Source organism: Callorhinchus milii, unplaced genomic scaffold (genome assembly GCF_018977255.1).
Source record: "Callorhinchus milii isolate IMCB2004 unplaced genomic scaffold, IMCB_Cmil_1.0 Scaffold7, whole genome shotgun sequence".
Classification (NCBI taxonomy): domain Eukaryota; kingdom Metazoa; phylum Chordata; class Chondrichthyes; order Chimaeriformes; family Callorhinchidae; genus Callorhinchus; species Callorhinchus milii.
In genome coordinates, this window is record NW_024704748.1 from 17,869,282 (window position 1) to 17,894,194 (window position 24,913).

General features: G+C 37.8%; 1 protein-coding gene across 8 annotated transcripts in view; it reads left to right on the plus strand.

The window, feature by feature from the left end:
* Positions 1-24,913, plus strand: part of ank3b (ankyrin 3b) — a 147,909-nt gene that overhangs the window by 38,164 nt on the left and 84,832 nt on the right. For all 8 annotated transcript variants that reach the window (XM_007897115.2, XM_007897079.2, XM_007897097.2 and 5 more), the window contains exons 2-4: positions 13,897-13,998; positions 17,356-17,454; positions 21,774-21,872. In XM_007897115.2, coding sequence (XP_007895306.2) covers positions 13,897-13,998; positions 17,356-17,454; positions 21,774-21,872 — 300 coding nt within the window. The remainder of the gene's footprint in view (positions 1-13,896; positions 13,999-17,355; positions 17,455-21,773; positions 21,873-24,913) is intronic.

Consider the following 24,913-nt stretch of genomic DNA (forward strand, 5'->3'; position numbering starts at 1 on the left):
CTGGACATCAAGGTGTGCTTTATAAGTTAAGTCCAAGGGATTTAGAATGTGATATTCCAGCAAGAGTCAGAAGTAGTAAGTAGCAATTCCTGCTGGTATCTGATATATTGTGACGCAAATGACTGGGATTTGTTCCAGAAGCAGATTGTGACATTCCCATGGGTCAGTGTGGCACACTTCTGTTCACTATTTGTAACTCTTGTGGTGAATATCGGATTTTACACTCAATAGTGTCCACAATGCTCCCAGAACTAGTAGCTTGTGTCATACATATACAAATGTGGTCATTAGGTATTTTACCTGGTACATCAAATTCTAACCAGTAGCAAATAATTTTCAGAAAATGTAAGGACTGTATTAATGTCTAGATTGCTATTAAAGGTCTTGCGGTCTAATGGTTGCCACTTTGAATATTATCTTATACTGTTTCTCTTAATACAGTATGGAGGTGTTTGCCAGCACCAGAGTGGGTGTTAAATACATTTGGATTCAAAAGTTGAAATATTTACAGACGGAATTGCTCTTTTTGTGCTGTTGCTACTGACTGTTTAATCCTGACAGCAGTGTGCGTGTGCTTCTTCTAGTATAATGATACCTTGCTTTTGATATAATGACCAAAAATGTGCATTTCTACAAAAATCTGCCGGAAAATTTTTCCTGCAGATTTAAAATAAAGCAGACATTTTCCATTTGATTGTCAACACAACACACTTGTTTTGTATTCGGTTGAAATCGTGTGAATACAATTTAAACACAGATTTCTTGGATCACAGTAATGACTAGGTGGTTTATAACACACAAAAATGTCAAAACCCACATATGTGCCTACTAAGCGATTTTGTGGTGCTTTATGATGGAAGTTACTTGCAGTTACTATCAAAGTTGATAGGAAAGACATCACTGTGTAACTCCGGCCATTTTGGATTGATGTGGGTTATATTGTCCAGTTCCCTGTAACATGCATTGCCTATTGAATACTAGGAACACCAGCCTACTGTGCTCCTAACTGCACAAGCTGTTCACAGATTGCAGGAGAATATTCCAATTGCTTCCTGATGCGCAGATGAGAGAAAGTGACAGATAATCCAATCATATTAAAATGTACTTCTCTCAGGTGATGGCTGAGAATATTGCTTGCAGTCCAGTTTAATTTTTGTTGGGGGGAATTTTTTCCCTTTTTGTACATTTATGCTGTTCACTAGCTTACACGGGTAGTGTTATCAAGTCAACTTAAGTGTAGCTGACACAAATAGATTTTCATTTCTAGTAAGTGCTGTGGCTTATTTCTAACCCATTAGGAACACCAGATGTGATTTACTTATACAGCAGTTCTTGAAATTCAGCACCAATAAGGAACATCTGAAGGTTTTCACAAAGGTTCAACTCTGTTGTAAAATATATGTGTTAAAATTCAAATATTTAAGGTGTGTGTTTAGGAAGTGTCACCATGATATTCAGGAATTTTTTGATGCAATATTGCCTAGTGTTCAGGTTGATACATGGTGTTTATAAGTAACTTCCATTTGATAATATCGTGATTTGTTATCTACATTATAAATTGGCCTAATCTCTTCAAAGTCAGCTTCAAAGAAAGCAAAAATACTGTATCGATTTTGTGAAAATGTTTTGTGTAATTAACCTCAAGCTTGCAATTTATTACATTTGCATCTGCACTGTTCCTGCTATTGAAAACAATGGTTCAAGTCATGTTCCCCACTCCCTCACCCCAAGCAATTGTAAGAGTTTGAGATATACCCAAAGTTTGCAGAACTTTGAATTATAATACTAATAACTAATAATATTTTTAATTGTTTGAAATAAGTACTTTTGAATTATCAACGAGAAAGCTGGTCTGCTCCTCCAGCACATATGATTAGGTCCTGAATGCAAACTAAGCTATTTTTCTTAATGGGTAATGACTCAATTTTCAAAAACAAATTTCTAAGATTGCTGTAATTCAAAATTTGGAGTTAAAATATAATGATGGTACAAGGAGCAGTACATAGGCAGCTGAGGTCTAGCACATTAATATACTAGCATATTGCACCATGGTCAAAGATATATCCAAAGTCACCTTCACTAGATTTTCTCATTTATTTGGACAGTCTCGGTCCTTGATTTTTCCATGGTCCCAGTTAATACCAAGTCATAACTAGCCATTGGGAGATATGATTTCCAACAGAATGTACTGGCTTGTCAATTCCACTGCAGTGGGGCATTCTCTTACTGGGAAATGTTAGTTGTTTCCTACTAGTTCTTTCATCATTCAGTTGGAAATGGGAATTACATTTCGAGCTTAAAATAACAGGGTTGTTATTCAAGCTTTTTTTTAGTAGATATAGTTCAACACTTGACTGCCAAAGAGAAGGTCACAAATTGGCGTATCAGGTCTGCTTATTGCTCAGAGTTGCTTGGTTGGATGAGTTTTGTCAGTTCTCAGCCAAAGTGCCAGATGGATTGGCACATGTTCATAAGGTGTTTCATCTTGAGGCAGAAGAAAAACTGGTTAAACCCAACTTACGCCATTTAACTCATATCTCCTGGTGGATAATCACAGATCAAAGGGGGGAGAAGACTGGAGAGATGAATACTATTTTTTTAAAATTATTTAAAGTTTATTAGATTAAATAAGATTTCCATGCAAGGGAGTGAAGAAATGAGGACCTCAATCTTCACTGGATTAATTTAGAATTTAGTATAATTCTAGGGCTGAAGTCTGATCTTCTAACAACCCAGGTTTCTTTCAGCCTTCTCTTTTGCACATTATGTCCTATTCGTGAAGTACTTGTGACATTATATTTATTTCCAGTGTTTTGCATTTATCCGTATTCAATTTTATTTGCCAAAAATAAGCACAGGGGAACACCCTATCAAGCTCTCTTTGTACGATTTTGGCTGCCTCCTCTAATTTCACAGCTCCACTAGCTTGGTTTCATCTGCAGGTTAAAGTAGTTTGTATATTACTTCACCCTAATCAAGGTCACTTATGCATACTAGCATGTCCCATGCTCTATATTTCTGAATTTGATCTTGTTTGCTGCAACTCCAGTTAACCTTAAGCAAAATTGATTGAATCTGAACGTTGGAATAAAAAAAACACCTGCTGTAACTTTCTCTCTCCTTCAAAGATGATGGATTTATTACAGTAGCACTTGGGATGTGTGGCATTAGTGTTTTTGTAAAAAAAACATTCTATAACCTTAAAGTACTTTACCTATTTCTCGGTCTTGGACCTTTTTGCATCACACACAGTTATGGTGTCTCTACTTATTCCATCCTTGTGGCATAACAGTTGAGAGCAGAAACTGGCTTGTGTTTAGCTACCAATGGATTCTATGTCATCGATGGTCATTGCATTGGTGCAGTAAACCATGAAATTTATTCCACCTAATCTGAAGTACTCATTGATTGAGTATGCCAATCAGATCATTCCCTAAATAGGTGCTATATACAAACATAGTACTTACTTTACTACTCATTGACCTGTCCCTGGGAGGGTTTAGCACCTCCTTAAATTCACCTTCTCCCTTTGGGGTGTAACCTCAGAATAAAATCTATTCACAAGTCTGCCTGAGCATCCAGCTCATGTCAACAATTCCTCTCATGGTTTGCCATTCTGGGTGTACTCCATTTAGCAGGGCTCTCTAAGATAGCAGCTGTCAATGCACTTATGTGCAAAGAGTAGAGATGTACTCCGAAGTTTGCACTGGATATACCATTCCTGGCTATACCAGGAATGGGGAAGCTTAGCTATGAGGACAGGCTGGAAAAGTTAGGACTTTTCCCATAAGAGCAGAGAAGGTTACGAGGGACCTGATAGAGGTCTTCAAGATCATGAAAGGTTTCGACAGGCTAGATAGGGAAAAGCTGTTTCCGCTGGTAGGTGTGTTTGTGACTCGTGGTCACAGTCTTAAGATATCTACCAAAAGAAGCAGGGGGGAGGTTAGAAGAAATGTTTTCACCCAGCGAGTTGTTAGAATTTGGAATGATCTGCCCGAAAGGGTAGTGAAGTCCGATTCGATAACAGCTTTTAAGAGAGAACTGGATAAGTATCTGGGGAAGACGGGTTTGCAGGGTTATGGGGAGAAAGCTGGTGAGTGGGGTTAATAAAAGTCAGTTGCTCTGTCAAAGAGCCAGCACAGACTCGATGGGCCAAATGGCCTTCTTCTGTGGCGTAACATTCTATGATTCTATGATAGCACTGGGTTATTTTGAGTTGATCCAAATTGATCCCCATCTACAATCCAGGCAGTGGAGGTACAAGAATGCAAAAGAGGTTCTGTAGCTGTGTAAGGGTTAAAGCAAACAATTGAGTGCAATGCATTACCTAGTGGCTATATCTCAAGCCCCTAAAGTAGAAATGACTGCCTGTAAATCATTTCCAGCTGGGGAATATTAAAGTCATGGGACTTTAAAAGATCTGCAGGTCTTTTGTAATTGTTACAATCACAATGGTTCTTTGTGTCTGTTCAATATGAATATTTTTAACATTGTGGCTTACTTGCATGTCTGCAACCATAGCTGATAACATTTGACCTGACCACTGGTTGAGGACAAAAATGTCTGGCAACAATGTACCCCAGCTGGCTCTCTACCATCGTTAAAGTGAGATCATTTATGATGCTTAATATTTTTACTACAGACTAAGGGTTTTGTTTCTCCTTTAATCCACAATGACTCCACAATGTAAATCCACAGGACTGAATATCGGGGAATATATTAATCCACATAAGACAGAGAGTTAACTTTGGGCAGCAATTTATAACCATGGATGACTTGCTCTTAATAAGGGCTGTTGGGTTAGGCAGCAAGGAATGCTCTGCATTGTACAAACAAGAGCTGATAAGCAATCACATAAAGGGAGAGCAGTCATTGGGTTATAAACCATCTGCTGCTGCTGCTATTTCGGTCCTTATGTATCACGTTTACATTTCAACGGTGTTGATGGGACCTGACAAATATGGTAAGCTCACTCGGAATCTTGGGAATTGTTAAACCAGTGTTTTGAGAACATTATACGTAGAACTTTTTTAAGTTTATATGAGCTGAGTGCATTTATTCAGATCTTTTCTGTGTGTTTCTTTAACTCTGCAGTGGGTAATATCTTTAACTCAATAATCTCAGCTGGTATTTTTAGCCCTGATGTAACGCCACAGTGAGTTTCTGTATCCAAGTAGACATTAATTGGATCATCAGGTTTCATCTTTAGCAGGAGAACATGGGAGTGCAGGAGGGAGCAGACAGACTGGAGCAAGTAAGTGCTCAAATAAGGCACAATGTCTTTGCTTCAGGTACTATTATGATTTGCTGTATAATTTTTCAGTTGATGAATAGGTTACGTATAAGATACAAATTGTAGCTTAGCTAATATGGACGTTATGAATGTGATTCGGACGAGAGCAACTCGTCATCCACCGTGTAAGCCTCTTAGAGTAAATATGGACTTATATGTTTGACTGGAGAGATCTGAGAATTAATGTCTTAAGGTGCACATGTGCAGAAACTGAAAAGAGACCAGAAAACAAATGTTCCTTGAATTAAATTAGTTATGAATCAACAATGTGGTACTGAGCCAAATACGAACCCAATTGAATTTGATAGATTGAGTGAGATCGGGTCACAACTCTGGGTCTTGCTGGGGTTGGTAAAGGCTGTGTTCTTACGTGAGTCTATACTTAATTAAATAACACGTTGTGAACAATGCCAAGGGAAACGTTTAAAACATTGAAAATATTAGTGCTGACATAAAAGCCAGTGTTGATGTGTGTGTGTGTGTGTGTGTTTATGGATCTGAGAATGAAAATTAAATTAAAAATCAAAATTTTGAAAATATGTGAGGTGCAAACTATGATGTGTTATCACTGATCATAGTGAACGCATCACATTTTTTGCTACAACATTAGCTTTCATTTTGATACTAGTACTAATACTAATAACAAATTTTACACTGAGCATTAATTTAGTGTTTTATACAATGCTGACTTATATTCTTTAGAGCAGCCATTATATTCATTTAAAGCATTTGCCAATCTTTTGCACCACTGTTGGTGTTATAAAATAATAATAATAATCCTTGCATTTAATATAGTACCTTTCATGTTGGGAGGACATCTTGGAGCACTTCACAGGATTTACTGTAAAGTGGAGTGATTGTGTATTTTGTATGCAAAAGCAGCAGCTAACATTTGCTTCGTAATCTCCCATGAAGTGATTGAGCAATTTTATCCGGTGTAATATTGGCCTGGACACTTCTCTTTTCAAATAGTGTGATGGGATCTTTAACATTCATCGGAACTCAGTTTAACATCTCAACGGAGGGATGGTACAATGATGCAGCACACACCCATCAGAGTGTCAACCTAGACTTCTGAGTTCAATCTGTTCAATGCAACAGTAGAATGATCATTCAAAGCACTGGAAAGCCTCATTGTATGGTTAGACTCTGAAATAGTGTGCCTTCAGGAGGGAGCAAACATTTCATCAGATTTTTCTTGCAAAGCTGCTTGTTCTGCTTAACCTGCAGAAGACCTGTCGAGCATGAATGTGATTTTATTAGATCATGATAGATCTTTTAATCTCAATCCTGCCCTTTTTCCATATCTTGCTATAGATCAGCGGAGAGCTTTACATTGAAAAGGTTGTCTCTACATTTTCTTTCTCCGATGTATATATTTTTTGAAACAATATTTTGTTGTTTTCCTCTTCAACTGTGCCTTCAATCACCTCTCCTCCCTTTTCAACTCGGTATTAAACTTCACTGCTTGTTAAGAGTTTAGATGTTACCTTCGAGAAGTGTGCTACATAGAGGCATATTGTTTTATTTTTCTACTTTTACCTTGCACCTTTCCTCACTGCACCCCTAGCTGAGAGGGACCTGCTCCCAATATGCTTTAGGCAGAGAAACTAGGGTGTGTGTGAGCGCTGGCTGGGATAACTTGTCCTACAATTTCACCTTCTATGTGGGGGAATCACTTCTCTTTCTGCTCAATGTCTTCTTGGTCAACACAGATCAGTCAAGGGTGGCCAATTTTAGACAAAGTATAGAAGTCAAGGAAAATCTAGCTTGTATATCATTTATAGAACTGACCAAGGTTAGTGTGGTTAGAATATTGATTCTTGGTATTAATGTGAAGTTTAAAGTCTAATATTCCTATTAAAAATAAACAAGATGGAAGTTGTCTAACCTTTGACTTGCATCAATGCAGGATGGAGTATTTTGTTCCCTATGAGTCTGCTCATGAATAAGAATTAAGTGGCCTGGGAGGCTTGTGAAAATATTCGTGCCTAATAGAATTTACAACAGATGAGGAAATAGCAGAGAATACATTTCATTTAATACAAATTGATAAAACCTTGTAGGATCATCCTGATTAATCTCACAATGGCTTTCTAATATATTTAGGGTATGCCATTGCAATTCTACATGCAGAGAAATGAATCCTGTTATCACTAGAGGTCAAGTTACGTGGTGCATATGGGCAAGCTGGCCATCCAATTTAAACATAATACTATGTTTCAATCCATTGCTAACAACATTACCTCTGCTACACAAATGCTAAGAAACAATTTCATTCAAAAAATATTATAACAATCAACCAACATAGTGTTTTTCAAAGGAATAGCGTCTTTTGAGTTTGACATGATAATGGTAAAACTGCTCGAGTTTCATTTGGTTTATATCATTCTGATCCTTTCCAAGGCAATGCCTTGAAGCATATCTGATATACACCATGCAATTCAATTGTCCTAATGCTCTATGACCAGTTTATCACTTGGAGTGTGATTCTCCTTTCATTCTTATTCAAGGAAGAAGAATTCAAACCTTGAGTTGTTTTCAGTGGAACCAAAATATTTGGAAGTAATTTAGATTTGGGGGCTCTACACTGTGACATATGCACTGATGTAAATATAACCCCAAATGAGTGTATTAGTTACGTGATTGAAAGGGGCGGTACAATAGAAAAATAATGACTCTTTCTGCATAGATTTTTCACTGTCCCTCATCTCTAGTGCTGCAAATCTTTGGTCAAAACCACTGGCATGAGCAGAACTGTAAACTTATCAGTTTACATTTGAAGGCAACCTTTCATTCATGGACCTTATAACTTTACACTTTGCTATAATGCAAAAACCAGGTTGCTACTTAAAGCCAGGATGAAAAGTACATCCTCTGGAACTCTATCCCCCAGTGCCTTCGCCTTGCCTCCTCTCTTTCCTCCTTCAAGGCCGGTCTCAAGACCTTTCTCTTTGACCGTGCCTTCAGCTCCCCTCTCGACTCTCTACCCCCTCCTCGCTCCCTACCTTCCCTCCCCTCACCCTGACCATTTCCCCCCTGCTCGGGTCCTGACCCAACTGTACAGCGCCTTGGGACGTCCTCCCGACGTGAAAGGCGCTCTATAAATGGAATCTTGTTGTTGTACATTGCTTTTATTGTCTGTGTTATTGTACTTGCCACTAAAACTGAACTGAATTGTAAATTGTAATCTGTTGAAATCTTGCATGTGTAAACATGAATTTAACCTCATGATGACTGCACTGAAGTTGATAGATCATACCATGCAAATTATATAAGCTACAACAACAACAAGATTACATTTGTATAGCGCCTTTCACGTCGGGAGGACGTCCCAAGGCGCTAGGCAGTGTACAGCATTTCAGACCCGAGCTGGGGTCAGGGGGAGAAAAAGGGAGGGGAGGGGAAGGGGGTGACCGATGGCATGGTCGAAGAGGAGGCTTTTGAGGCGGGACTTGAAGGAGGCTAAGGAGGGGCCGAGGCGGAATTATTGGGGGATGGAATTCCAGAGGTTGGGGGCAGAGTGGTTGAAGGCTCTCCCGCCAATGGTGGGGCGGGTGGGTTGGGGGACGTGGAGCAGGCCGGCTGAGCAGAAAAAGCTAAGACTTTTTCCACATAGACCGCCATTGCTGAGCAACATTTTGCCTCGTGAATGACTGATGTTCCCCTCTGCCCCCAAAGACATACAAAGTTGCCTATTTAATCAATATCTACAACTGAAATTAGAACCAATTCTTCATTTCTTTTATCCAAAGATATGTTGTCCGTCCAATTCTATATGAACATTCCTGAGGGTGAGATTCCAACTTTTTATGGTTTCCACTCACTTTTACGTTGAACCCTTCACCCCCCCAACCCCCCCACCCCCCCTCCACACACACACACACCATCTTGTACTGAATGTATGGGGACCTGTTCTCGGGTTGTTTCTGAAATCAGTTGCAAAACTGTGCTTGAGAACCCACTGCAGAGCCAGATGTTGTGTCTCACTGAAAGCCTTTGCTTGACTTGACTCTTCCCGGCAGGAGATTTGGCAGCTCCACTGTGTAGTATAAATGTGAGAACGATGTCTCAACATGTGGGATTCCAGGTATAGTGTAACCGCAGTATTGTACAATGTCAGGATGGCTTCTGAGGAATTGACTCAGCTGATCTATTCGTTTTAGACCAACATTCTGTTCACATTGTTTATTGCCAGCTCACACTCGTTGTGCTTGGTGGGTGACAAAACAACAGCTGCAGGTGAAGACTTTAAAATGAGCTTACAATCAAAATAAATCGTAAAGCTTTAAACAAGTAACATTGATCAGAAATAAAATATCACATGAATCAGTACATGCACTATGTCAAATGTGTTAAATTATTGTGCAAAATATCATTGCGCTGAACGTATCTCTCTTCATCAATATTCCTTATAACATTGTTATAACCATTATAAGAATAATTCTTGTATTTGATATAGCACCGATTGCAAGACATTTCAAAGTGTTTGACAGAGAGTGGTGTAGTGACTGTGTATCTCCAGGTTTTAAAACATTAAACATTGATTAAGGTTTTGTAATATAAAAAGTTCATGGTGATGTTGTTATTTATTGAATGTACAGTATTTGTTTAGTGCTATAAATGCAGACATCAACATAGATTGAGATGTCATTTCTTTTCAAAGTCTCCCAGGTAACTGACTTGTAGAAGTTCTGTAAAACACGTGTGTGTACATTAAACTGAAAAGCCCTCTCACTTCTTGGAATGTATAGAAAAAGAGAATGTTGCAAATCCTATTAAATAGAGCCAAGAATCTTATGACAGGACTCCACCAAAGTAGGAAAGAAAATCAGGGAAGTTCAGGGGTAATAGCTCAGTGACAATAAGCTTGGGTTTTAAAACTATAAATTGTACAAAGAAGGGAAGTTCCACAATCTTGAAATTCCAAGACAATATGAGTTGAGAGAGAAAGAGTGCAATGAACTTTGATTTCAACACAGTGATATTAATTTAATTCTTTATTTGCAATGAAGTAATACAAGTGAATATAGTATTTCACGTTATTTCACCCAACTGTTTAAATGTTCGGATGAGAAAAAGCTAAACACTACAATTAAGAAATGTCTCGGGGAGGGGCAAAGAGTAGATAATGAGTGTTTTTTCCCCCTAATAGACTAGTGCATTAGAATATTATTATTATTATGCTTTTGCAAATAAACGTCTGTGCTGTATTGTGTCAGACTACTATCTCTCCCTCTAGCGACACTTGAAAGTTCCCCACTAACAGCTGAACATTTGTTGCTTCCCTTTGTGTAAAACCTTCACTTGCATGGTTATTTGTTATAGCATAAACAGTTTCCATCTTTTCAATGTAATTATGGTTGATTTCAAATTGTGTGCCGAGGAAACAGTTGTATCCAATTCTCTGGAGCAGTGAATACATATTCTAGCCCCTGAGCTAGAATTTTGGCCTTGTGCTGACCCATTGCATATAAAACCATCACTGTACTGGAGTTGTTTTCTTGTTGGCAACTTTTAACAAAAATGGAACAAAAAAAAAACTAACAAAGGGACTCTTCTCTGCCATTGGCTATGTGTAATAGCAAAGAGGAAATAAAAGGCTGGACCCACTCTGATGTACATAAGCACTTAGGTACTATATTTAGGTTGGAATAGGTTTTTAAAAATAGAAAACTCCATGATTCACTTTGCTAGCTCAATGTTTCATGGCTTGAAGGTTATAGAATCTATTGTCTCCGATTCATTGAATGAATAGAATAAGTTGTCTCTTTCAGATTAGAGCAAGATGGGCCATGGTCTTTTTTTCGTCCAGAATTTCCTATGTTATGTAATTGTTTGTTTCCCAGAAAGCAGCAAGAACTTTGTTTTGGAGTAATTTTAGTGCCATTTATATAGCACTTATGTTTTAGTTGGATTGTTCAGATAACTTATTGGAAACATTTGTAAAATTCAGTAACAATATTAATGATGATGTGAGCAAACTGATATTAATCTTTTGCTGGCATTCTTTTCATTAGGCTGCTTCTGTTCACTAGATCTGGACTTAACACAATTTTAACTCACAGGTTGCAATTAGTGGTCTCTTGGTCTGGGTCCTCACTGGTACAGATTAGAAGTTTTTTTAAAACATCATAAATCTTGGGAACAAAAAATGGTATCAGGACAAACACAGAAAAGCAAGTAGAAATGAGGTTCAGCAGATTAGAAAACATAAACTGTTTAAGTACGTATCATATGCCTGTCCAAAGACGGAACTAATGTTGCATATTTGATCTCCAGTGTTAATGGGATGAGGTGTGAGGAATTACTAAATATATTAGAGCTTATTGGAAAGGGATGTCTCAGAGAGCACTTATTGAAGTACGTAAGATGATAAGTGAGAAAGAGAAAATAAATGTACAATAATACTGTGTTATACCAAGGCGGCAGGATACAAGAGGCACTGGTTCAGGGTTTTGAAGGGCAAGTTTAAGACGGAAAGGAAGTATTTCTTTACATAGTGGGTAATAAACAGCTAGAATAGGTTACCAGGGAAGGAGGTTGAGCCCAGGACATTGGAAACAATTTAAGAAATAATTTGATACTGCAGTGGGAAGAAGATAAGGTGGCTGAGTTCAAGTGGACTAAAATAATTTTTTCACCTTTCTTGTGATTTTGTCCTGAAGATTAATAACAGCAATCTTTATTACTGTGCAACATTGGCATGACCACACATTTTGATAAGCCTAACACACCATTGTATTATGTTAAAAGAAGGTACTATGGCACCTTAGAGATTCGGTAACTCCACTCGAAATAATTAAAAAATACATTAAACCATCTTATTAAGCCTGCTGAGCCTTGTTAACTCAGGTTTAGATAAATGTACAACACAGAGCTCTACCTTTCAATAAATATAGGAATCTTTTTGTACAATTGAAAGATTTGGGTACCATATTATGCTACAAAAAGCTATCTCTTTGACCGACCATGCCTGTAGCCACCTCCTCTCTCTCTTGCTTGGCCTCTGACCCAGGCTTTGTAAAGTGCTCTGAGATGTTAGATTCTGTGAAACTGTGCACAATTGTTTCGCCCACAAATATACAGTCAATTCACTTTACAGTTTATTCTGTGAAGCAATTTGAGACGTCTAGAAGATGTGAAAAGCGCTATATCAAATGCAAGGATTATTATTATTATCCCCAGGTTGAGAAGATACCTAATTTCACAGGACATCTTGAAAGTAGATTTCATACGTGAGAATAAAAGTGGAGCTGTGCCTCCAGAGCCTGAGGTTGAACCCCAGTGATTTTGTGATCACAATTACACGGTGCCCGCCCCCACACCACACTCTCCCCCGCTGCTATTCCTGTTCTTGTGACAGTTACCACTGAACTCAACTTCTACACCACAGGTAGCTTTCAGCATGTCTGCAGGAGACATAGCATGCGTATCCCAAGTATCCATTTTGAATATATCGACCAGAGTAGGCTTCACAATTCATTCTGTTTGACAATGTACATCAGCAAAAACTGTGAGACAGCAGCAATTTTCTCAAGTTTCCAGATTTCAGCAAGTTATTGACTTAATACACATAGCTGTTAGAACTCTAGCACGGGGTACTCTTTGGTTATTCTAAGAGAATATTATCCATTCCATCCATACACAGATATAAAGGGGGCAATTTGTGAATAATGCATGACAATAATAATAATTTATTATGCATTTATTATAGCACCTTATCATGTTATTGAGATTTCAAAGCACTTCACAGGATTTTACTTTGAGATGTAGTGACTGTGAATTTGCAGATGAATGTGGCAGCAGATTTGTGCACAGCAATGTCCCACAACCAGCCATGAAAGTGAATGTCCAATTTTATTTGGGGGATTGTTGACCAGGACACCTGGAGAAGCTTCCCTTCTGAGTGAAAGGCACTATGTCAAATGAAAGGATTATTGTTATTTTAAATTCATTTTTAGAAGTTTAGCATTGTCCTCGTTTCAACTTGCTCTTTATTATTTCATTTAGCTATAATGCGATCTGTGGTAACTGACTCGCTAAGGTAGCAATAGTTTTTTGTGTTTGATCTGAAGATTGTCTGCTTTCATAATGAAAACATCTGTATTCACTTAAAACGTTAAGTTATGAATATTCAGATAATATAATTTTTAGTAAGTACACAAATAGCGCCAATCAAGGAGTTAGTGTGATGGTACATTTTTTCAAATGAAAGTTTTGCTGATATATTGAAGAGTGTTAGGTATGACTACTTAGAATGTATTCCATATAAATTGCAGAATTAACTGTTCACTTCACAAACAATCATTCAATGTAGATTTAGATATTTAAGTGACCTGGTAACTATCTATCACTATATTGTCTTTGTATTATATGCAGTTATTGTAGTCTAAAGATATACTTTAGTCCAAAACTTCATACGTTTGAAGCAGACGAGAAAGAAAACAAAAAGTAATAATCAGAAAACTATTTCTCATTTCATTTTTGTCTTACGAAAACTAAGTGCGGAAGTTTATTAACAGATTGCAGTCACTGTTGCTCTGTTAAGATGCCTCTTTTGTTAAATACCTTTCTAAACAATTTTTTCTATCTTCCAATAGACCGACAGCAATGCAAGCTACTTACGAGCTGCTCGGGCTGGAAACTTAGAAAAGGCCCTTGACTACATCAAAGCTGGAGTTGACATAAACATTTGCAACCAGGTTTGTGGACACTCAGTGGATAAATTTAAATGTTGTATAAATTGTGCAATAGATATGGATCTTCAGCAATGCATTGTAAAATCTAGTTATTCTTATGCCTATCACTTTCCTATTTCATGTATATTTTAGTTGAAGCAATGTTTTGCAACACCTCAAATGTCGAAACCAAAAAACTTGAAATGTGAGTTTTGAACCAGAGCTTGCAGTTTGTAGGATAACTATGGTATTTAAAAGAGAGATAAAGATTAGAAAATTTCACAACATTTGTTGGGGATCCCAATTCGCTGAAACGCAAGATTATCATTTCTATCCTCAGCTCCCTGTGTAGAAAAAAGACTTCTACTGACCTCCCTGTTTTCTTCTGGTCATAATTCTCAATTTATACCCTCGTGCCAATTTTACGTTGATTGATGGAGATTTTCTTCATTCATCCCTTTCATTTTGGGAACCTCAATAAGAGCTCCGGGGAAAACAGCCTAACTTGGTTAATTTTGAAGGTTAGATTAGACACAGTTACATAATTGTTCATTAATACATGGATTATTTACATACTGCAATGAGATTGGTGGAAGCAATGACCTTTAAATTGTGATGAAAGTCTGTGTTTGTAAAACAGGTGCATCAAGACATCAAAGCGGTGACTCACACCCTTAAATGCATTTCAAAGAAAAAACACCTAAAAGGTTCAGATTTATTATGTTGGGTAACTAAAGCTATTTTTAACTGTAAAGACTATTTTTAATTACGGATTCCAATTGAGCAACTGATGGTAATGAGCGTTCCATTGTGTCTTCTGTTAGAATAGGTGACTGAGGGGTTATTATAGCTTGAGCCTCTCCCTGATTCTAACATGAAAGTGCTGCTATGTTCATTATTTCCACATTACAATCTGCACAGACCATTTCCGTATCACACTCTCCTTGCGTTGAGTTAGCTTTATTGTTCTGGAGATGATTATGGATGTGATGGTCTAAATATTCCCCAGTGTGAAATGGGAGATACTTTTAATGCAGAGAATTACAAGCAAGCTGAAAATGTACATTCAATTGATTTCTCAATGTAGACAGTAAATAGTCTGAAATATTACGTAATATACTGTTTATTCAGTGTTTTTGTTTTGCCAAAGACGACCAGGACTACAATTGGAGTTCTATAACTAGCGCACAGTGAAAGGGCCATCTACTATTCTTGTATGCTTAGAAAATCTTACTAATTAGCACAAATGGCAAAGTGAGAGCAGCGAGCTGCAAATGAATCCACATCAGCACAAGGAGCAGTTCCTATGACAAGACCATTGCAGCGAGTTTGATCTTCTTCGTCTGATACAGAGCTCTTTAATCTTATGTTGAATTAACATTTATTAAACTAACTAGTTTTAATCAGTGAATATTTCCAGACTGTCTGAAGGAAACCATGAAAATACTTTCACCATATTGTGTACATAATTCTGAGCTTTCAAAGGGGAACTCGATAAACAACAACAACAAGATTACATTTGTATAACGCCTTTCACGTCGGGAAGACGTCCCAAGGCGCTGGACAGTGTACAGCAATTCAGACCTGAGCTGGGGTCAGGGGGGAGAAGGTGGGGGAGGGGAAGGGGGGTGGCCGATGGCATGGTCGAAGAGGAGAGTCTTGAGGCGGGACAAAGGAAGCTAAGGTGGGGACGAGGCGGAGTGATTAGGGGATGGAATTCCAGAGGTTGGGGGCAGAGTGGCTGAAGGCTCTCCTGCCAATGGTGGGGTGGGTAAATGGGACTTAAAAGGATTGCTCTTAAAAGAGCCAGCACAGACCCAGACATTTTCTTAATATCACTTGGCTCTTCGTCCACCCTTCCTCAGCACTATGGAGTGTTCCTTGTTACCGTAGGCTTCCTCAGTGAAAGCAAAAACTCTCACAGCATCTGTGTATGTGCTGGTGCTGGCTCATGTACTAGTGTTTAAGATTCAAACCTCCCACTTAATGTGATTTTTACCCTAGTGCATCATTAAATTCCCAAAAATATCACAACGTTAAAAACATTTTTCTCATCTTGTTATCTCTCCCTAAGATGGTGAAACGCTTCCTTTGAAGCAATGCAAAACAGAGCGCTAACATGTTTAGAATGTGGAACTTCTTTTTATTGCTGCTGAAGTTCCTGATTATGGGATATATGCATAAAATAACGAATATCCCTGTAGATTGCATGATGTTGATCTTATGACCTGACTAATATCAGTCACAGAGCCATCCATTGAGATCTTGACAGCACACAATATTGCAAGTCTGTTAGATTATCCACATCACAATTAGTTTTCCTCTTGATGTACTGTATTCGTGTATACAAGTGACTATATATCAAGGTAAGCATAGAAGCAAATAAACAATTCTACTTTATCCATCCATGGTATGGAAATAAATGCACGCCAAGGTACAGTACATAGGAAAAGGAAGCTTATGTACATCAGTTATTTTAGCTTTTCTATTCCTATCTTTTTACTTAGCTTTCAATATATTTCTCTCTTTCAAATTTTAGTTTATTCTGTTTCAATCTTTTGTTATTTTTTTGTGCCATTGCCAGCCCTGAGGTATCTTCCTCTCAGAGATATATCCTTTTCCTTGACCTTCCAGTCTCTGTTGCCCTTCTCTTTCTCTCTTGTCCTTATTTTTATTTCCATTTTGATCATTGCTTTTCTTGCATTTATTGGCAGCATTCTCTGTCTGTTTCATTGACTTCTCTTCCGCTTTCTCTTGCTCTTTTCCCTTTTTTGTTTTTATTCAAAGCTTTTCTCATATTCTTATTCCCTCTCAATATCTCTCTCTTCCCCCTTTTTGGTCCCTGTCTCTCTATCTCAAATACAGGGCAGCGTTGCACATAGCAGATTCTCCCACTGTTCCCCAATTTTTTTTAAAAAAGAAAGCTTAACTGCCATGAAATTATAGATAGATTTCCATTAAGGTTAACATGTATAAAAGTAGTGATGAGGCTATCAATATGTTAAACAATAAGAAACACTTTCTCTTCATACATAATCTTCTTAAAGAAAGTGAACTGCTAGTATGAACCTATCCACTATATCTGATGCTGCAGAATACATTACAGGACAAATACTGTACTATGAATGAAAGAATACATAACTTTGGTTAAGTCTAGAAATAAAGTATTCTAGTCAGATCTTGTACACACACAATATTTCATCACAGCAGCTAATGCATTCAATTGTACTAAGCAAAACAGGTCATATGGGTCAGTAAAATACTTTCCACTCCACCCCCCCCCCCTCCACACCGCACAAAAAAAACACTACAATGAAACTTGGTTCATGAATTAGTTTAAAACACTGATGACATTGCCGTGTTTTCAATTATTGTTTACAGAATGGGTTGAATGCTCTCCATCTGGCCTCCAAGGAAGGCCATGTAGAGGTTGTTTCCCAACTTATCCAACTGGGTGCTGATGTGGATGCAGCAACAAAGGTAAGACTGTGATTCATTATTTAGCAAATAATTGCATACCTGCCACAAACGGCCAGGGATGGAGCTTACTTCCAGGCTTGGTGCATTGTTGTTCCAGCCCCCCCACCCCCCACCACGTACAGACAACCTACCATCTCAGTTGTTAACTGCAAATTAAACTTTTTATTTCCTTGCATTACCTTAAACATTATCATTAATGGTAAGTACACACTGCTCCTGGCTGTCTCTGATCCTGTTGGTCACCAGCTATAATCAAGACATCAAGCAAAAATGGCTGGTAATGTCGTACGTGACCAGTATCAAGGTTCAGGAATAAATTCAGAAGTGAGGCCAAGGAATGGGAAAAGCTACGCTTGTTCAATGTTGACTATTGTTGACAATATCCTGGAGAGCTGGCCTTTGTTGAGTGAATGTCCCAGCAGAGATGCTTTGGGATCTGGCAATGTTGGGTGGTAACCAGTGGAAGCAGTAAGATACTGCGGTTCTACGTGTTAGTGGGAGTTTTGCAGTCTGTAGTAGTGTAATTACAGCCATTAGATGTTTAAAGTGGACGACAGAGAAGAAAATCAGTAACGTAAAGTATCAGGGCAGCATTTGATAGTAGTCGTGCCCATAGAGACATCCATAGAGACTGAGGCTGTTATTCACTTGATAAAAACTAAATTGGAAGGCTTTTTTTTTAATCCTTTTCTCATGCTATTCTGATGTCCATTTGACGGTTTGAATGTGAACAGTATCACAATAAAAAATGGAAATAATTTTGAAGACATTCAATGCCTTTCGAATTTGACAGGCCTGTTGCAAATTAACTAAAATATATTTTCTTAGATTTTTTTTAATGTGAATAATAAAATCTGACCTGATGTGTAGTTTGCAATACAAGGAACACATACTGAGCCTATTAATATGTTTAATATGTAAACATTGAAAACTATGAGCAAATGCAGTATTATATTGCTGGTGATTACAGCTTCTTTCTTGGTCACTTGCTTTCTTTGCATTTTAATTCAAACATTGTGCAGTCGTGAAGCAGTGTATCAGAACACCATAGATACTTCATTAAATGGTCCTATTTATTGGAAGCAGAAGTCAAGCACATTGGAAATGTGACATAATTTGGCCACGCACACCTAATTATTTTAATATATTTTCCAGGAGAGACATTGTGTTTTGCGGTTAGGTACAGTATTCTGTTGTATAGTATACTCTCATTGAATCCTAATTGCATTTCATTCACTCGCTGGATGACATTTTCTAGTGATATAGATGGAGTGCTCCTCACCTGGGCCAGAATGTGGAAGGGAAGCTTGCCAGTCCAGTGCAGCTCTCTGGAAGCAGGATATTTCTCAATTGATTTGGGCTTTGGCAAAGACAAGTGCACACAAAATTACTCCCACTATGCATCCATTGTGTGTAAGAGACCATGGTGACCCCTATATTAATTTTTGCATCACATAAAAATCTACATGAATTATTTAAATATACATCTGGAGCTCCTATTTCTTCAAGGAAACTCACTTGTTAGTCATTTTTACCTGAACATGTAAAAACAGCCACATAAGCAATCTTTTAATCAGCATTAGCCTAGCATTCACGTGCTTCACATGCAGAGGATTCTTGTATTGGTATTTTCCAATTTGTGACATCCTCGTAATATTTGAGATGTGCATGTGTGCCTGTAAACTGCGCGAGCAATTACATGATGTCACTGGATGCAGTAGTTAGCATTCGCTTGAAGTACAGAATTGTGGTAATGGTCTATAAAAGGCAAAGGGGTTTCCAGGTATCCAATTAAACCAAGCAACCTGAGCTGGAGCAAATCCTCAGTGTTTCCCATTCGGGATTAATGAAAAAAGAACTCTTTCTTCTATGCAAACAAATTCTATGTTTCCATGAGGAAAATGGGTGCAAAACCCCAAAACAAAGGATTCCAACAGTAGCAGTGTGCTTCTCTCATCTTAGGCCATGTTCATCAGCTGCACGTCACATACCTCAGCCCTCACTCCCCCCTCTGCCCTGCCCTCCTCCCCATACAGACGTCTGTCAAAATGTCACAGTCAATTCAAGGGGATCAGGGTAATGATTTTCTATCTGTAAATGGAAGTTTTCACCTTGTATATCTTGCAGGAAAAGGACCTATAATTTTGGGCTGCTTATCGAAATCCTTTATGCACCTTTGGCTCATTTTGCTAAGTGCTGCTGAATAATGCAATAGGAACTAATTGAACCATAGCTTCACTGAACACAGATTTGCCACCTCAACAACATATATGACTTCAGCTTCTTTTAATGCTAGGCTAATGCTCCTTGGCTCAGAATTAGCTGTCCATGTGCTTTGGAAGAAACATGTGATATAGTTATGATTTGCATATTGCATTCCATTTTACAGAAGTGAACCCACTTCCTGCTCTGGAACATGAGCTGCAGTAGGAAATGGGTTAAGGATTTTTTGAGAAGTTTAAAGCAACAATAGACCAAGAGACGAGGTTCCAAAGGCTTTGGAGTATGACTAATCATCTCTGAAAGGAATATAACTTAATTAGTATAAGTGGCTGCAAGATATACCTCAATAATACTTAAATGTTTCTGCTCACACCAAACCCATTGCATGTTGTGAGTCAGCCAGCAACACTACTGAAGCAATAAACAACTGCAAAACGCCATCAGCTACCCTGATCATTTCCTTGAACAGTTCAGTTTCTAGGAACGTCTTGGAACACAGGGCCATTTACTGGATTTTATTTCACTCCCATTCTTTCTGTCCTGGTGTAACAGTGGTTGCAAATTATTCCTTGGCATTTTGGCCTGCAAGTATTTTCACCAAAGAGGAACGGTAAGAAGCACTGAGATGTTGTTGAGACCCCCGAATTGCAGAAAGGGAAGATTAAACCAAAATGCTTTGAAATAGATCAGTCGGAACATTAAAACATTAAAATTAACAGAAATGGGAAGATATCCAAAGGTCATAAAGTGACTAGACAAGTTAGGGCTCTTCAATTTTGAAAGGAGATGTCTCACAGGGAACATCTGTTGTTCATCTTCAAGACAGTATGGAAGGAGGTGAAAAATTGGATCTTTGAAGCCAAGAGTGAACTAACAGTTTAAGTAAACTCAGAACCAATATGCTATCTCCTGTCCATTCTCTTTTTCAGCCCTTGGGCCCCTTAGGGTTTCATCGTCTTCACTGACTATCCTCTTACTGTTAGAATATTTAAAGTTGTTTTGGCTGTGTGGATTATTAATTGATAGAGCAACAGAAATTGATGGGGCAACCTTTGAAAGGTTAACTTACCTAATTCCTGGATAACATACTTTGGCAAGAAGCTGAACTGCTTATTCTGCTTGTTATCATCCAGCTCTATTAGCACTGCAGGAAGTTGACTAGCCACCCACTAACACGCAACAATAACTCTGTGCCTTTCCTGGCTTAGCATGTGTATAGGAATGTGGGGTCAGCAATCCAAATGATTGTTTGAAAATCCAATGGATTGCATCAGTTGTACACTGTACATTTCAAGCTCAATTATGACACTCAACATATTCACAGTCAAGCTCAGAAAGAATAAGAAAAATTATCACATTGAATCTATTATAAAACTTTCTTCACCCCAAAGGTATCCTTTAAGCAGGTGAGAGGAATCATGTATTTTTCTTGTGTTGGAAGAAACCTAAGCTATTTTTTACAATGAGTTTCTTGATGAATCTTTAGACAGGTTGAACTTTGACGACTTATTGACTTTGAGCCATGATTGGTAACTGCGGATGTGCAGCCAGTCAAATTTTGAGGCTTGTCTAAAATGTTGTGTATTCTGAGCCTTGAGAAGTTTCATGTGAATTTATACTGTATGTACTTTTCATCTTACAACTGAAATTGATTTTAACATGAAAGTTTAAATCACTCCGTCAATACTCGTTCTTTGATACTTTATAATTGTTCATTTTTAAACTTTATTTTGATACTCCATGTCTAAAAATCTAAAATCAGAGCATTACTCAATTTGTAGTTTAGTCACGTAATGGAAATAAAATTAATAACTGTTATTTTTAAAATAAGGCTCTGGTCAACAACCTGGTTTGTACCATAGTAGTGTTTACTCCAAGAATCCAGATAACAGGGAAAAGAGATGATGCTTCATTCAGTCTTCCTTCAAGTTTATTATTGGTGTTCGATTCTAAGGTTCTGAGCTCTGAAATTCCATCGAGACTAAGTCTTGATAAATGCAAACATTAAAAAGAGAGGGAAATATGAAGAGTAATTACAAATATTATTTCATTAAATCTTTTTCCTTAATTGATTGCATGTATATTTTTGGTTTTAGAAAGGAAATACTGCATTGCACATCGCATCCTTAGCTGGACAAGCAGAAGTTGTAAAAGTGTTGGTAACAAATGGAGCAAATATCAACGCACAGTCCCAGGTAAGATTTTAATTTGATCAAAGGTCTTTGTTCGGATAGCTTCTAGATATTCAAATTTAAATGCAATGCTGTGCTGAGAAAAGTTACATTTCTAGAAGCATTCCTTATAATGATTAAGGTGAGCAATGCCTTAAGGAATTCTGCAGATTTTATGTTTGAAATTGCAATATTCTATAGTTCATCTCTTATTGTGAAGGAGCGAGGGGGTTTACTATTTTTAAACTAGGGCTGCAAATTGCCATCTGTTTTCTGAGAAAATGTTGTCTTAATGAATTTTTTTTTTTTTGTTTCTGTCGGAGGATGATTTTTTTGTGATGTTATGATATTGAGTGCATTACCACAGTAGAATCAACAACAGAGAAATATTTCCTAGAAATAAATCTCTCTTGGTTTGAGCTTATGTGTTCTTTGGCAGAGTCCAGAGCTGGGGTGGCAATTCTTGGCAATTGCTCATCGATTGTACATTAGTTGCTCAGACTGTTACTTTGTACCAAAAGCAAAATAAGAATAAGTTGTATTATTGCAGGCAAGCGTTATATGAGTAATTCAGAGTTAAAAGATAAAATATTTGAATAAAATAAATCTAAATTTGCATGGATTTAAAATATGATGTTCTATGTAGAAATGCTATTTGGATATACTTACCTTTTCGTTCATTTAAGATGCATAAACTAGCTCATGTTGATGAATACGCCAATTCTAAAATTAATCTTATTTGCAGTTGTACAACAAATAACATTTGTTTTTTTTAAAGAAATAGAGTAGAAGTATGTCACCCTTGATCTTCAGATGAGTTTGACAGTGTCTTACTAACTGCATTGTTACATGGTCTGAATGCATAATGACAAGGAACAGCAGTGCAACAGTACTTTAGAGCAATGGATTTTTAAATGAGGCCAAAGGCTTATGATTGAATAATTTACATATATTCACAATCTACATAATATAACCTTGTTAACCAATGAAAACCTGTTTTGGATGAAAATAAAGCAATATGAACAGGTGGCAGTGCCATCCATGCTCTGTGCATAGAGATTATATTATCAGGGTTACAGTTTAGCTTTCACTCAAACACCTTTGAGTCCTTGACTCATAGAATGATGTGATTTCGACAACAACAACAACAACAACAAGATTCCATTTATAAAGCGCCTTTCACGTCAGGAGGACGTCCCAAGGCGCTGCACAGTTGGGTCATGACCCGAGCAGGGGGGAAATGGTCAGGGGAGGGGAGGGAGCGAGGAGGGGGGAAATGGTCAGGGTGAGGGGAGGGAAGGGAGGGAGCGAGGAGGGGGAAGAGAGTCGAGAGGGGAGCTGAAGGCTCGGTCCTTGACTCATAGAATGATGTGCATTCGACCTACATAGTTAGATGAGGTTCTTAATTCAATATCCTTAATTCAACAGTGAATGGTTTCTTATGCAATTTCATCGTTAATTTACTGTAATGCTGTTGTATTAAAAATATCTTGTACTCATTTGTAATGTTTTAGTCTTCTACATATAATATGTATCTTACTTAAAAGATGGGAACTGGAAGTGCTGCATTTGAAAAATTATATTTCCAAAAGCTGTGCTACTGCAGGAACTAATATTTCTTGGGAAATGCTTTAAATGGTTTTGTCTTTTTGACTCTGCAAGACTTTCTTTTTTTTCGAGAGTGAAGAACTGCACATCACTTCATCATGATAACATCACGATGATACATTTTCATATTATTTATATTGATGGGGTTGAACCTTTATTTTTCTAATCCTGTTAATATTAATGTGAAATGTTACACATACACTTTCCAGCAGGGGTCACTGAATAGTGATCAGGAAAAAGAATCAGGGTTTATTTTTCCCCTCTCTATCCCAGAGGGATAGAACCCTACTGTGACCTGGCTGAGGTCAGTAACCAACTCGGGGTAGACTTTGAATTGTAATGGTTGCTTTCCGGTCTGTACAATTTAGTGCCACACAAGTTGATTGAAGTCAGGAAAGTACTAGCCGGGTGTTGTTGATTACTCACTGGCAAACTATGCTTGTCCAACCTGCAAAGCATCCACTTTGTGCTGAAATAAATTGTTCCAGGATATACATGACTTCCCTCCATAAATTACCAGAGCTGCCTAGCATCCAAGAAGTTATACAAATATATGAAAGATAACAACTCCTTAAGGCAAATACAATATTCATTTAAAAACAGTTTTATTCTTCTATAAACTAGACGGTGCACAGGACTGTAAACAGAAAGTACCACTTAGATTTGCCCTTCCCCATTAAATGTCTTATATTCATAACGTACTAAAATCTCAATCCTACCTGAACTTTCTGGTATCTTTGTCCCATATACATCTCTCATCTAGCAGCAGGGAGCCCCACCTTGGTTGGTGCTGTTTCTTGCTGTCCTTCCAACTGTGCCAACTGGTGAAAACTATTTGTGTTCATGAATCCATCAGTTGCAACAGCAGAGATCTAAAAACTCTACTTTGATCAAATTTCACCTGAGCTTTTTCATTCATTACTAGTTCATCAAAAGTGAGGTGATGAATAAATGTTGATGAATAAATACGAACTGAGCTGCTCAGAAACTTAATGCCTTTACATCTTGAACTGTTCGCTAATTTTAGCCTTGCTGTTGAGGAGCGAATCTGGGTGGATGCCAGAGGCTTCTCCATAACAGGAGAGGAAATTCAGCGTGAATTCCCCCTGAGCTCGATTCACAGGCCTGGTATATGGTTACAGGGCAGACCTGAATGGAGCTCACCTGCTTGCTCTTCCAGGTGCTGCTGTCTAAAGCCTTGGGAAATAAAGAATGCTGTGAAAATGCCAAATAATTTACTTATGAAACAAAGAACTCTTAAAAGTAGCTGGCTTGAACATTGTATTATGAAGTTAGGATAAAATATTGGGCACTCAGAATATCTATAAACAGCCCCTTAAGTTAAGTTCTCCAATTTGTTCACAACAAATCACATAAAAACTTTGAACTCAAAGAAACTACACCACAAAAGGAGGCCATTCAGCCCTTTCAATTCTATACTGATGCTAGCTTCCTTG